The sequence below is a fragment of the Conger conger genome, chromosome 10 (genome assembly GCF_963514075.1).
Source record: "Conger conger chromosome 10, fConCon1.1, whole genome shotgun sequence".
In the NCBI taxonomy this organism is placed as follows: Eukaryota; Metazoa; Chordata; class Actinopteri; order Anguilliformes; family Congridae; genus Conger; species Conger conger.
In genome coordinates, this window is record NC_083769.1 from 1614757 (window position 1) to 1629463 (window position 14707).

General features: G+C 45.9%; 1 protein-coding gene across 3 annotated transcripts in view; it reads left to right on the forward strand.

Moving 5' to 3' along the window:
- The window catches only part of l3mbtl1 (L3MBTL histone methyl-lysine binding protein 1), a 66239-nt gene that overhangs the window by 16307 nt on the left and 35225 nt on the right, over nucleotides 1-14707 (forward strand). For all 3 annotated transcript variants that reach the window (XM_061258154.1, XM_061258156.1, XM_061258155.1), the window contains exons 5-9: nucleotides 4433-4577; nucleotides 6638-6770; nucleotides 10284-10347; nucleotides 13290-13384; nucleotides 13912-14016. In XM_061258154.1, coding sequence (XP_061114138.1) covers nucleotides 4433-4577; nucleotides 6638-6770; nucleotides 10284-10347; nucleotides 13290-13384; nucleotides 13912-14016 — 542 coding nt within the window. The remainder of the gene's footprint in view (nucleotides 1-4432; nucleotides 4578-6637; nucleotides 6771-10283; nucleotides 10348-13289; nucleotides 13385-13911; nucleotides 14017-14707) is intronic.

Here is a 14707-nt window from a genome sequence, read left to right on the forward strand (position 1 = left end):
ACAATCTCAGACACGGCATTGCCATAGACACATTCTGCTTTGCCCAACGGGCAGTAGGCAAAGGCGGGGATCCAGGCGTGCTGATCCTCTGCGTCGCAGACTGGTTGTGGGGACGTGGAACGTCACCTCTCTGGTGGGGAAAGAACTAGTGCGGGAGGCAGAGCGGTACCAACTAGATATAGTTGGGCTCACCTCCATGCACAGCACTGGTTCCGGAACCAAACACCTGGAGAGGGGCTGGACTCTGTTCTTTTCTGGAGTTGCTCAGGGTGAGAGGCCCCGGGCAGGTGTGGGGATACTCACAAGCCACCGGCTGAGCGCCACCGTGTTGCAGTTCCACCCGGGGAACGAGAGGGTCACCTCTCTGCAACTACGTGTTGCTGGGGGGAAAGCTCTGACTGTCATTTGTGCTTATGCACCAAACGGCAGTTCAGAGTATCCGGCCTTCTTGGAGTCACTGGGCGGCATCCTGGAAAGGGTGCCACCCGTAGACTCCATAGTTCTGCTGGGCGACTTCAACGCTCACATGGGCAATGACGGAGAAACCTGGAAGGGGATGATTGGGAGGAATGGCCTGCCCGATCTTAACCCAAGCAGTGTCTTGTTATTGGACTTCTGTGCTGGTCATGGATTGTCGATAACAAACACCATATTCGAGCATAGGGTTGGTCATAAGTGTACTTAGTACCAGAGCACCTTAGGCCAAAGATCGATGATCGACTTTGTGGTCGTATCATCAGACCTGTGGCCGTATGTCTTGGACACTCGGGTGAAGAAAAGAGCAGAGCTGTCAACTGATCACCACCTGGTGGTGAGTTGCATCAAGTGGCCGGGGAGGCTGCCGGACAGACCCGGTAAACCTAAACGTGTAGTGAGGGTGAACTGGGAACGTCTGGCAGAGGCCCCTGTCTGCGAGGTCTTCAACTCCCACCTCTGGAGGAACTTCTCATGCATCCCGGGGGAGGCTGGGGACATGGAGTCCGAGTGGGCCATGTTCAAAACCTCCATTGCAGAGGCAGCAAGCAGGAGCTGTGGCCAGAAGGTCATCGGTGCCTGTCGGGGCAACCCAAGAACCCGCTGGTTGACACCAGGGGTGAGGGAGGCTGTCCAACTGAAGAAGGAGGCCTTTCGGGTTTGGCTGGCCCGGGGGTCCCCTGAAGCAGCAGAAGGGCTGCGGCTTCGGCAGTCACTGAAGCAAAAACCCGGGTATGGGAGGAGTTTGGGGAGGATATGGAGAAGGACTTTTGGTTGGCCTCGAGGAAGTTCTGACCCGGACTGGGGATGTTGTTGGGCGGTGGAAAGAGCACTTCGAGGAGCTCCTGAACCTGAACAACACGTCCTCTGTGGAAGAGGCAGAGCCCGAAGACTCGGGGGAATCTGCACCTACATCCCTGGCGGAAGTTGCTGAGGTAGTCAAAAAGCTCCTCAGCGGCAAGTCGCTGGGTGTGGATGAGATTCGCCCTGAGATGCTGAAGGCTCTGGACATTGTTGGGCTGTCTTGGCTGACACGCCTCTTCAGTGTTGCGTGGAGGTCGGGGACAGTACCTGCAGAGTGGCAGACCGGGGTGGTGGTCCCCATTTTCAAGAAGGGGGACCGGAGGGTGTGCTCCAATTATCGGGGTATCACACCGGGAAAAGCTTACTCTAGGGTGCTGGAAAGGAGGCTTCGACCGATGGTCGAATCTCGGATTCAGGAGGAGCAATGTGGCTTCCGTCCTGGTCGTGGAACAGTGGACCAGCTCTTTACCTTGGTGGGGTTGCTGGCAGGGTCATGGGAGTTTGCCCATCCAGTCCACATGTGCTTTGTGGACTTGGAGAAGGCTTTCGACCGTGTCCCCCGGGGAACCCTGTGGGGGGTACTATGGGAGTATGGGGTACCGGGGCCGTTGTTATGAGCCATCCGGTCCCTGTATAACCAAAGTGAGAGCTGTGTCCGCATCCTCGGCACAAAGTCAAGCACGTTTCCAGTGGGTGTTGGACTCCGCCAAGGTTGCCCCTTGTCACCGGTCCTGTTTGTGATATTCATGGACGGGATCTCAAGGCGCAGCCGAGGTGAGGAGAGTGTCCGGTTGGGTGACCTCAGAATTGCGTCTCTGCTTTTGCGGATGACGTGGTTCTGCTGGCTTCATCAGACCGTGACCTTCAGCATGCACTGGAGCGGTTTGCAGCCGAGTGTGAAGCGGCCAGGATAAGAGTCAGCAACAAGTCCGAGGCCATGGTTCTCTGCCGGAAAACGGTGGATTGCTCCCTCCGGGTTGGGAACGAGTCATTGCCCCAAGTGAAGGAGTTCAAGTATCTCGGGGTCTTGTTCACGAGTGAGGGTCGAAGGGAGCGTAAGATCGATCGGTGCAGCGTCAGCAGTAATGCGGGCGTTGCACCGGACCGTCGTGGTGAAGAGGGAGCTGGGCCGGAAGGCAAAGCTCTCGATTTACCTGTCGATCTACGTCCCAACCCTCACCTATGGTCACAAGCTTTGGGTAGTGACCAAAAGAATGAGATTGCGTATACAAGTGGCCGAAATGAGCTTCCTCCGTAGGGTGGCTGGGCTCAGCCTTGGAGATAGGGTGAGGAGCTCGGACATCCGGAGGGAGCTCGGAGTAGAGCTGCTGCTCCTTCGCATTGAAAGGAGCCAATTGAGGTGGTTCGGGCATCTGATCAGGATGCTTCCCAGGTGCCTCCCTTTGGAGGTTTTCCGGGCTCGCCCAACTGGGTGGAGACCCCGAGGTAGACCCAGAACCCGCTGGAGAGATTATATATCTCTTCTGGTCTGGGAACGCCTCAGGATCCCCCAGGAGGAGCTGGAATGCATTGCTGGGGATGCCTATTGCCACCGCGACCCGACTCCGGATAAGCGGGTGAAAATGGATGGATGGATGGATGGACATTCTGTCATCCACACAATCTCAGACACACCATTGCCAAAGACACATTCTGTCATCCAATCAACTTCAGACAGAACATTGCCAGATACATTCTGTCATCAACACAACCTCAGACTCAACATTGCCAGATACATTCTGTCATCCACACAACCTCAGACACAGCATTGCCATAGACACATTCTGTCAGCCTTCATGCCATGTCACAAATGCAAATGAATATTCATATACTACATACTCAACATGTCAGGAATGCAGATAAACAGACCCAGTAGTGAGACCAAAGAGTAGCTTTCTGTTCTACTGAGTCTTTATTAAAAATTTGGCAGACAGGCAGAGGTCGATTGCCAGCAAACAGAGTCAGCAGGGATAATCCAAAACAAAGTCGTTGTCACAGGTGAAGGGCAGAACAAACATAAACAGAATCCAGAGACAGAAGTCGGAAGGCCAAAACGGGTCGACACTGCGGTTCAGAACAAAACAGAAGGCGAAGGGTAGTCACAAAAAATATTGATTGCCGAATTACTCAAATGTAATGTAAAATGTACAGTACGTTTATTTAGGACTATATAGGACGTATATTTCAGTGAATTATTTTTGAAAGAATCTTATCTGTACAGAATGTTATACAAGTGCTTTTGCACAGTGCTGTATATACACATGCAACAAGAGGGAAATTGCAATCAGGTGTGGGGAAACAGGTGAAACGCAGGTGAAACGTGTGACGGAATGAATGAAAGTGAAACAGGTGAAACGTGTGACAGGGAATGAATGAACTGACAGACTACGGTGTGCACAGAGGGTAACAAAACACGGAAACGCTGAGTACTTGGACAAAGACTAGACAACGAAAAATGCAGAAGCTGATACAACACTCATGTACTCATGCATACTGATTATGGCCCCATTTAAATATAATGAGTTGGAATGTCTCATTATATATATATATATATGATATATAAAATTCTGGTGGCACGGATGGTGCAGTGGGTAGCACTGCTGCCTCACTGCAAGGAGGTCCTGTGTTCGAATCCCGGTCGGCCGGGGCCTCTCTGTGTGGAGTTTGCATGTTCTCCCTGTGTTCATATGGGTTTCCTCCGGGTACTCCGGTTTCCTCTCACAGTCCAAGACATGCAGGTTAGGCTGATTGGAGTCTAAATTGAATGAATGGTGTGTGTGCCCTGTGATGGACTGGCGACCTGTCCAGGGTGTATTCCTACCTTTCGCCCATTGTAAGCGGGTTAGGATAATGAATGAATATCAAATTTTCAAATATACATTCTGCAGTGTTAAAAAAAAAAAAAAATTAATGTAAGAATTACATATGCGAGTTATATAAAACATCTTGCTTGGTGCATTTCAGCCAACTAAGAGGAGCAGAAGGGTGGGGTTTACAAGATTTCATAGTTCACATGCTCAGTAAAGCATAGAAAAGTATTTGAATCAAAAACAATTACATTGTCCTAGGTCTGGTGTATAAATCTGTGCATGAATGTTTATGTGGTGTGGGGTTTGTGTATCATGCAGCACATATAAGGATGAATCCCTTGCAGATGTAGGTGGTGGTGTGGCTGACGCTGTGTGGGGAATGGCGGGTGATCGGAAGCCTGAGGGCAGCCCCGGCTGCTGTGGAGGCTCAGAGCGCAGCGCCCTGAGGCCTCACACACAGGAAGTACACACACAGCCAGGACCAGAGAGGTGAGCACCTGGGAATGTACACACACAGGAAGTACACACACAGCCAGGACGAGAGAGGTGAGCACCTGGGAATGTACACACACAGGAAGTACACACACAGCCAGGACGAGAGAGGTGAGCACCTGGGAATGTACACACACAGGAAGTACACACACAGCCAGGACGAGAGAGGTGAGCACCTGGGAATGTACACACACAGGAAGTACACACACAGCCAGGATGAGAGAGGTGAGCACCTGGGAATGTACACACACAGGAAGTACACACACAGCCAGGACGAGAGAGGTGAGCACCTGGGAATGTACACACACAGGAAGTACACACACAGCCAGGACGAGAGAGGTGAGCACCTGGGAATGTACACACACAGGAAGTACACACACAGCCAGGATGAGAGAGGTGAGCACCTGGGAATGTATGCACACAGGAAGTACACACACAGCCAGGACGAGAGAGGTGAGCACCTGGGAATGTACACACACAGGAAGTACACACACAGCCAGGATGAGAGAGGTGAGCACCTGGGAATGTACACACACAGGAAGTACACACACAGCCAGGACGAGAGAGGTGAGCACCTGGGAATGTATGCACACAGGAAGTACACACACAGCCAGGACGAGAGAGGTGAGCACCTGGGAATGTACACACACAGGAAGTACACACACAGCCAGGACGAGAGAGGTGAGCACCTGGGAATGTACACACACAGGAAGTACACACACAGCCAGGACCAGAGAGGTGAGCACCTGGGAATGTACACACACAGGAAGTACACACACAGCCAGGACGAGAGAGGTGAGCACCTGGGAATGTACACACACAGGAAGTACACACACAGCCAGGACGAGAGAGGTGAGCACCTGGGAATGTACACACACAGGAAGTACACACACAGCCAGGACGAGAGAGGTGAGCACCTGGGAATGTACGCACACAGGAAGTACACACACAGCCAAGACAAGAGAGGTGAGCACCTGGGAATGTACACACACAGGAAGTACACACACAGCCAGGACGAGAGAGGTGAGCACCTGGGAATGTACACACACAGGAAGTACACACACAGCCAGGATGAGAGAGGTGAGCACCTGGGAATGTACACACACAGGAAGTACACACACAGCCAGGACCAGAGAGGTGAGCACCTGGGAATGTATGCACACAGGAAGTACACACACAGCCAGGACGAGAGAGGTGAGCACCTGGGAATGTACACACACAGGAAGTACACACACAGCCAGGACGAGAGAGGTGAGCACCTGGGAATGTATGCACACAGGAAGTACACACACAGCCAGGACGAGAGAGGTGAGCACCTGGGAATGTATGCACACAGGAAGTACACACACAGCCAGGACGAGAGAGGTGAGCACCTGGGAATGTACACACACAGGAAGTACACACACAGCCAGGACCAGAGAGGTGAGCACCTGGGAATGTACACACACAGGAAGTACACACACAGCCAGGACCAGAGAGGTGAGCACCTGGGAATGTACACACACAGGAAGTACACACACAGCCAGGACGAGAGAGGTGAGCACCTGGGAATGTACACACACAGGAAGTACACACACAGCCAGGACGAGAGAGGTGAGCACCTGGGAATGTACACACACAGGAAGTACACACACAGCCAGGACCAGAGAGGTGAGCACCTGGGAATGTACACACACAGGAAGTACACACACAGCCAGGACCAGAGAGGTGAGCACCTGGGAATGTAGCAGTCTGCTGTGATCCTGAATCTGACCGGTTTGGTAATGTTCTGACATGGACAGAGGACAAGGAATGAGGACAACAGTCCATTCTATTGAATGGACTGTTGTCCTCATTACTAGAATGTAAGAATATTAGAATACAAAATGAGGAGAACAGGCCATTCAGCCCATCTAGAAGTTAACAGTATAAGAATGCATAATGAGGAGTCCATTCACATAGAACATAAGATCAGAGGTCCATATTAAATAGAACAGGCCATCAACAGCTAATCAACAATAAAATAACATATCAAACATACAGTCCAAATCCATAAATGTATGTACTTTCTGTCTCAGGTGTGACAGGGGAGAAAAGGGCCCACAGAGCCAGGGAGTGGTGGTGGATCCAGAGCTGCTGAAGCCAGTGAAGAAGAGGAAAAGGAAAGACTACCTGTGCCCTTCAGAGGAGGAGTCAGAGGCAGAGGGCGGGGTAATACAACAATGAGTAATGGGCATGCTTTTCATTGCTCTCCTGGATCAACAATGTTTGTTTTGATGAGTGCTGCAGTATGAACGAGGCCTGGGTGAAGTACGTCATTGTTTTGGATTCAAATACTTTTCAACAGTTTACTGAGCTTTTCTGGTGTATTGGACCCTTGCCAGGGGCAGCCTGTAGCGTAGTGGTTAAGGTAAATGACTGGGAGACACAAGGTCGGTGGTTCTAATCCCGGTGTAGCCACACTAACATCCGCACAGCTGTTGGGCCCTTGAGCAAGGCCCTTAACCCTGCATTGCTCCAGGGGAGGTTTGTCTCCTGCTTAGTCTAATCAACTGTACGTCGCTCTGGATAAGAGCGTCTGCCAAATGCCAATAATGTAATGTAATGAAATACTCTCAAAAAGTGCAAACCTTACCTTCTGGTCCTCTTGGTTGCACCAGGCAAGATCAATTGAGCACAGAAAGGTATTTGAATCCAAAACGATTTTGTATTTGACCCAGGTGTGATGTGAGCTGGATGCTCTGATGAGTGCTGCAATGTGAACAGGATGATTTAGTTTTCCAAACTATAGGAAAAAGGAAGGAAAAAGCATAAAACAACTGAAAGGTGACCCAACATGATGACACCTTTTCCCAGTCTCATAACATCTATATTTATTTAAACAAGCTCTGCCAGAGGTGTTTAAGATACATGTTTAATGACACTGTACAATAAAGGTATATTGCAAACAAACCTGCTGCCATTTAGAGGATCCTAATACAGGCAAATAATGGTTTAACAGCATTCCAAATTAAAATATAGACATGAGAGATAACAGACCGAAAGATAACCATAACCCCTAGTTAACCTAGGGCTGGGCCGTTGTCGGGTTTTTTGCATTCATTTATGAAACGCTGCAATTTTCAATCACTATGCTAATATACTGGATATACAAAGTTTCAAAGCGTGAAAACTCTGTATAAACTATTTTAAAATGCTATAGGTTTAGCGACAACAGTTTCTTATTTTGTAACATGTGAGTTTGTTAGGCTCATTGAACAACACAGCCTGTGTAATGAAACAGTATAATTTTCAATACGCACACTGAGACTGTTATGCTCAGGCAAAAACTGTTCTTTAGGTTGATGTTTTACAACAAATTTGTGATGCCTACGCCTTAATATAGGATTTCCTTTGGGGGACTTCCAAGGAATCTCTCATTTCTCATTTCTGAGGAAGACCTTTGGCTCCACAATAGAGGGCATTTTAATCGTTGTAACCCCATTTTATATCAGTGATCATCTGAATAAATTCTCAAATGTGAAATTGTGCATACAAGGTGTTATTATTGTGATGTATTGTATGTATTCTTTACAATCTGTGGAGAGCACAAGGAGAGGGAGAGTATATATACACTCACTGATCACTTTATTAGGTATTTATTAGACTTATTTTTTAGACTTCTACTGCTGTAGCCTATCCACTTAGAGTTATGATGTGTTTTATGTTTTATGCTCTTCTGCATAAAACTGTTGTAATGTGTGGTTATTTGCATTACTGTCACCTTCCTGTCAGCTTTGACCAGTCTGGCCATTCTCCTCTGTTGTCTCTTAACAAGGCATTTCTGTCTGCAGAACTGCTGCTCACTGGATTTTTGTTTGTTTTTTGCACCATTCTTTGCTAACTCTAGATACTTGTGCGCATGAAAATCCCAGGAGATCAGTAGTTTATGAGATACTCAAACCACCCTGTCTGCCACCAACAATCATTCCATGGTCAAAGTGACTTTTCACATTTTTTACCCATTCTGATGGTTGATGGTTGATTAATTGAAGCTCCTGACCTGTATCTACATGATTGTATGCATTGCACTGCTGCCACACAATTGGCTGATTAGATAATCGCATGAATAAGTAGGTGTTATAAAGTACAAATGTTCCTAATAAAGTGCTTGGTGAGTGTATATTTTCAATAAGAAGCGTGTATACTTTAGTGAGCAAAATTCAGTATTTTACGCATCATAAGACCCATAATATCATTTATATAAAATTATGTGTCAGTTTTGGAAAACTGCCTGGACATATCTTAGAAAAAAACAATGCAGAATACTCCATTTTGGTGATATTGTCATCAAATCTGAAAGGGGATTTGACCAGTGTTTTGGTTGTCGTTCCATTGTGTTGAGCCCCAGGCACCGCTACAATAATCTGTATCCACTCAGAAACAGAAAATCTTTTCAGTGAGATCTTCCACTTCCATTGTGTTTGAGCTTCTGTAACTTTAGTAATTCTGACAAACCCCAAAGGGTTACCTTGCAGAAGACCAGGATTGTGCCTATAGTCAAAAGGGTTCAAGAATAGTAGGCATGTTATACTGTGTATGTCATATGCTGTGCCATATACTGTGTATGAAGTTTGTGTTAAGAAAAGGGGTGATACTTAAGGGGTTAAAACAGGGATCAGAAAATCACGGTCTTTGATGGCCAAGAACTGCTGGGTTTTTTGTCAGGTGTGTGTAAGTGTGTAAGTGCATCATTCTGACCAGGTGTTTAGTATCGCTGCGGACTTTCCTCTAGACGCGGTAACGTTGATTTTTAAATTGCTCATTTGAACAGCAAGGGTTAGGGCTTGAGCCAGTTTGTTTGTCTGTTACCTGTTAATCACTCAGTAGCACTGAGTACCCTGGAGAATATCAGGGCTGGATTTGGATTTGAGGGCCAGAGTCGATGATTCTTTAAAAGGTCATGATCCTTTAAAAGGTCATGCAGGGAACTGGACACATAATGTGCCCCCTGAACACATTTGCTCTAAGTTTATTAACATTCTGTGAATTTTCTGAGAACCGGAAATTTTTGACGGAGAATGTGTTTAACTGCATACAAGTGGACACATACAAAGGATATAACCCTACAATATTGCCATTGCATTCTGGAGTTCAGTTTAAAATGGGAAGTTCTTGGAAGTTCTACAAAATCTCTTTGAGTAAAAAATACACAGTCCACATCAACAAATGAGTTAACAAATAACAGTTAACAAATTAGATAACTGGTTCAATCACTTGAGTAATTCATTGTAAAATATTGGGAGTGACATGTCTTCTATGCATATGGATCCATCTCATCTTTAACTGCAGACTGAAAATTTGACCCAGTCGACATCAGGTACCACAGCAGACAGAAAACAGACACCCTAAAATGCAGCCATTCATGCTGAATTAAACATTATACATCATGGCATTGGGATGATGATTTATTTCACCTGAACTGGCCTTACGCTGACCCTTCCTATAGTTTGTGCTTTATGTAGTCTCTGTCTTGCTGTTGAGATTATTCATGTTTAATGTAAAGTCTCCGTCTTGCTGTTGAGATTATTCATGTTTAATGTAAAGTCTCTGTCTTGCTGTTGAGATTATTCATGTTCAATGTAGTGTCTGTCTCGCTGTTGAGATTATTTGGGACGTTTTCAAATATGTTATGTCTGTGTTGCTGAACTTGTTTAAATATTGTCAAATGTGTTTACTCACCAGGAGGAGAAAGCTGAGGACCTGAAGACTGATGGCCTAGCAGATGAGAGAGCACAGAGCAGGCCAGGTGTGAAGCTGCTCTGTTGATATGTTACCTGCTCACCTGAACACATCCCCAGTTCCCACCCTGAGGCTGTCATGTGACTTACTCCTGTGATTCATTTGCACGCTGAGTCCGTAATTTGACTTACTCCTGTTGTTAATTTGCTTATAGCTTTCATTATGACTTACTCCTGTTGTTGATTTGCACGTAGAGTCTATAATGCAAAATTTGATTTAGTAGGGCAGTTGCCGTTTGCATAGGTTACGTTGCTGGTGGCTTTCTCCTTTGGTATTGTGTCTTCAATAGCATAGAACCCATAATATTTCTAAATGGCACTTCTGATGTGCAGTGAAGTTATAGCTTCTCGGCTACTCAATTAGGAATGTATAGCATACAAGATACCCTGTATATACCAGGATACAGTACCCCAGGAACCACAGTGCAGTATCAGAACAGCCAAAACAAAAATAAATACAGGAATTAACATTGTAAAAAATCCTTTTTTTTTAAGTGCAGTCTGTAAGTATTGTGAGATCCCAGGTCAAAAACAAGGCAGCAAAAGGTTTTAGTGAAATAACTGAGATTGATTTATTCTCACAAAAAAAAAAAACAGCGAAGGGTAAGAGGTGGTGGGAAAGAACAAAAACAGCCGATCCAAAGCTTCCGGTTGGTGGGTTCCCAGTTCCTAAGCTTTCCTTTGGGTAGTAGGCTTGGCACTACTCCAGGCCCATGGCAAGCTGGAGAGTTCACCATCACCCACTCTCTTTAGCTCTTGAGGATCCCTGTCCTTAAAGCTCTTGGCCTCATCACTCCAACGCAGCCCATCTGTGCTTGAGGGGGTGTGGCCAGGAGCAGTTCACCATCTCCAGGTGTGCCTCGTTGTGTCATGATCAGCTCCAATCATTCAATTATTGTCCTAGAAACTGGCACTGAGTTTCTCTCCCTGGTCCTAAAGCCCTCCAGCATATCAGTAGGAAAATGCCTTCCCTCAATCACCTGACGAAGAGGTATCCTCCAGCGGCAGACCCTTGATGAGGGCCCGGTTGGCCCAGTGGTACCCCGAGGGCACCTCTACAGGGCCACAGTATTTGGACAGTTACATATCTTCAGATGTTTTCATTTTGTACTCCAGCAAACAAACAGTTGAAATAAATCAATCACTATGCCACTAAAGCAGGGGTGTCAAACTGAATCCCTAAGGGGCCGCAGTATCTGCTGGTTTTTGAGGTTTCCTTTCAATCAGCTGTCAATTAAGGCCTCCAGAACAAGGAGTGTTGATTCTTTAGCCAATCAATGACTTAAATGCAGCACAGGTTCTGAGAACAACCCGAACGGCCCTCCAGGACTGGAGTTTGACACCTGTGCACTAAAGTGTAGGGTTTTCCAGTGTCGGTTAGAAGGTCTAGAAAAGGTCTAGAATTGATTCTAGGAGTGCCATTGGTACATTTGGTACAACACACTGATGAGCTCAGCAATGGCAGAGGATCTGGTAGACCACAGACGACCAGTGGACAGAAGTCAACAGATCAAGAGCACTCTCCAGGATGTAGGCGTAGATATGTCATAGACGATCATCAAGAGAAGACTATGCCAGCATAACCTCAGGGTTCACCACAAGATGCAAACCCCTCAATAATAGAATGGCCAGTTACAGTTTTAAAACATACATTATAAAACCTGAGTTCTGGAACAAAGTGCTATGGAGAAATGAGATGATGATCAATCATTTCAGAGTGATGGAAAGAAAAAGGTATGGAGATAAAAAGGAACAGCTTGTGATCAAAAGCATACCACCTCATCTGTGAAACATGGTAGAGGTAGTGTTATGGCTTTGCCAGTGGAACTCGCTCACTTGTGTTCATTGATATCAGTGCTGATGGCAGCAGGATGTGTGCCTAAATATACAGAAACATCTTGTCTGCTCAGTTCCAAGCAAATGCATCAAAACTGATTGGACAATGCTTCATCATGCAGGGGGGAAATTATCCGAAACATACAACCAGAGTTCTTTCGGTCCAACAAGTAGAATGTTCTTGACTCACCTGACCTCAATCCAATAAAGCATACATCTCACCTGCTGTAGACCAGACTGAAGGCAAATAGCCCTCAAAACAAGCAGGAACTGAAGAGGGCTGTGGTACAGGCCTGGCTTCCTTGACGGTCACTGGCAACTCTATTTCTCATGTTGACAGACGCCAATAACAAACTCCAAATGCAGATTGCACTCCTAGAATAAACTCTAGAATTTTTGCTAGCTCTTTTATGTATGAACTAAGGATGAAACTTAACACACCTGTCCAAGAAACATTCCTGCAGCCAATTGTCCAATTACTTTCGTTCTGCTAAAGTTAGGGTTCTGTGTATAACAACGGCTACAAAAGTCTCAAATTAAAGCTGAAAGTCTGCTCTTTAACTATTATTGTTTTATTTGCTGGACTACCGACTGAAAACAACAAAAATGTGTCACTGTCTAAATACTTACAGACTGCACTGTATATGATCCAAGAAAACGGTTGATTAGCTTTTGAATATTGATCATGTGTGCATTGATTGGGAAAGCCCAGAAATTACCCACTAGCCAGATGCTGGCGTACAGGACAGGTGCAAATTGCAGACTAAGCTGATATATATATTGCAATCTGCTGCACCAAAATTGTAGTGTGCTTCTTGATCTTCACTGATACACCCCCAACAGTGCCTCTCCTCCCACTTCAGCTCATGGCGAATTCCAAACTAAACAGATCAGGTACGTCAGAATACAATGACGAAAGACCACTTCACCAGCGTGCAAGACATCATATCCTGGCCAGAAAATAGAGCCTATATAATGTTTGAACTCATTTAGGCCTAAATCATGTAGATAGGACACGAATGTTTTTACCAAGCCTTCAGTTTTAGATTTTCTGTGTGTAAAGAACCAGTGCGGTGTTAAAGTGAATTTCTCATCATGAGCATGGGGTCTCCAGGGGTCACCGAGAGTAAGAAGGAGATGTTGACAACATGGGCTCAATATCTTGAGGAACAGAAGTCTATTGCTGCGCCACAAAAACTCTTCCAAGAGGTATGTCTGTGTATTGATTAGAAATTGACTAACTAACTTTAGCCCCGCTCAGGACTGTGGAACTGGCTTTAGCCCTGCCCAGGACTGTGTAATTAACTTTAGCCCTGCAAAGGAATGTGTAACTAACTTTAGGCCTGACCATGACTGTGTTACTAACTTTAACCCTACCCCAGACTGTGTTACTAACTTTAGCCCTGCCCATGACTGTGTAACTAACTTTAGCCCTGCAAAGGAATGTGTAACTAACTTTAGCCCTGCAAAGGAATGTGTAACTAACTTTAGGCCTGACCATGACTGTGTTACTAACTTTAACCCTACCCCAGACTGTGTTACTAACTTTAGCCCTGCCCATGACTGTGTAACTAACTTTAGACCTGCCCAGGATTGTGTAACTAACTTTAACCCCGCCCAAGTCTATGTAACTAACTTTAACCCCGCCCAAGTCTATGTAACTAACTTTAGCCCTGCCCAGGACTGTGTAACTGAATTCAGTATTAAGCTTGTGCTTGTTACTGTTGTGTTTGCAGTCTCAGAGGGTCCCACAGCACAGAAGCAACTTCCGGCAGGGAATGAAACTGGAAGGAATTGACCCCCAGCATCCCTCCATGTACTTTGTTCTGACTGTAGCTGAGGTACACAGCCCTTTTCTCTCTATAAAGGTACACCAAACCATGCATGCTATTGCAGCATACATGTTGAGATTGATGTATTGGCTGATAGTCTCATAGATGAGTTAAGAGTGAGGTCCGGAAGTATTTACTATTATTATTTATGCTCTGTACTCCAGCACATTTGAATGTATTTGAAATGAAACAATTAATAATGAGGTTAACATGCAGCCTGCACCTTTAATGTGAGGGTATTAACTGCTTGTAGGGTCCTTGCATGGGCCGCCAAATAACGTAGGGATTTTACTCTCTACGAAACCGGGGCGCCAGTTAATGTTATGTAGCAGTATAACTGCAAAAAGTAATCAGTCTCATAAAATTACTGTTATCAGAAATATCTAATCACAAATTTAGTATTTTAATTAATAATTAAAACAACTCATTTTAATGATTAAACATACTGATGACCTGAAGGTTGGAAGTTCTTCGAACGACTGCTTTAACTCGGCTCTCATGTCTATGTGACGCCAAAACAGACACCGGGTTTAATTAAATATATTTATTAAACAAACGTACAAACACAAAACAGATAAACTAACGGGAAGTTAGTAGGGGAAGTTAGTAGGGTGTGTGCGCGTGTGCGCACACAAGCGCGCGTGTCCCTTGGACAAAGGAAAGGTAAATTGGGCATGTCAGTGATCGAGTTAGCTGTGAG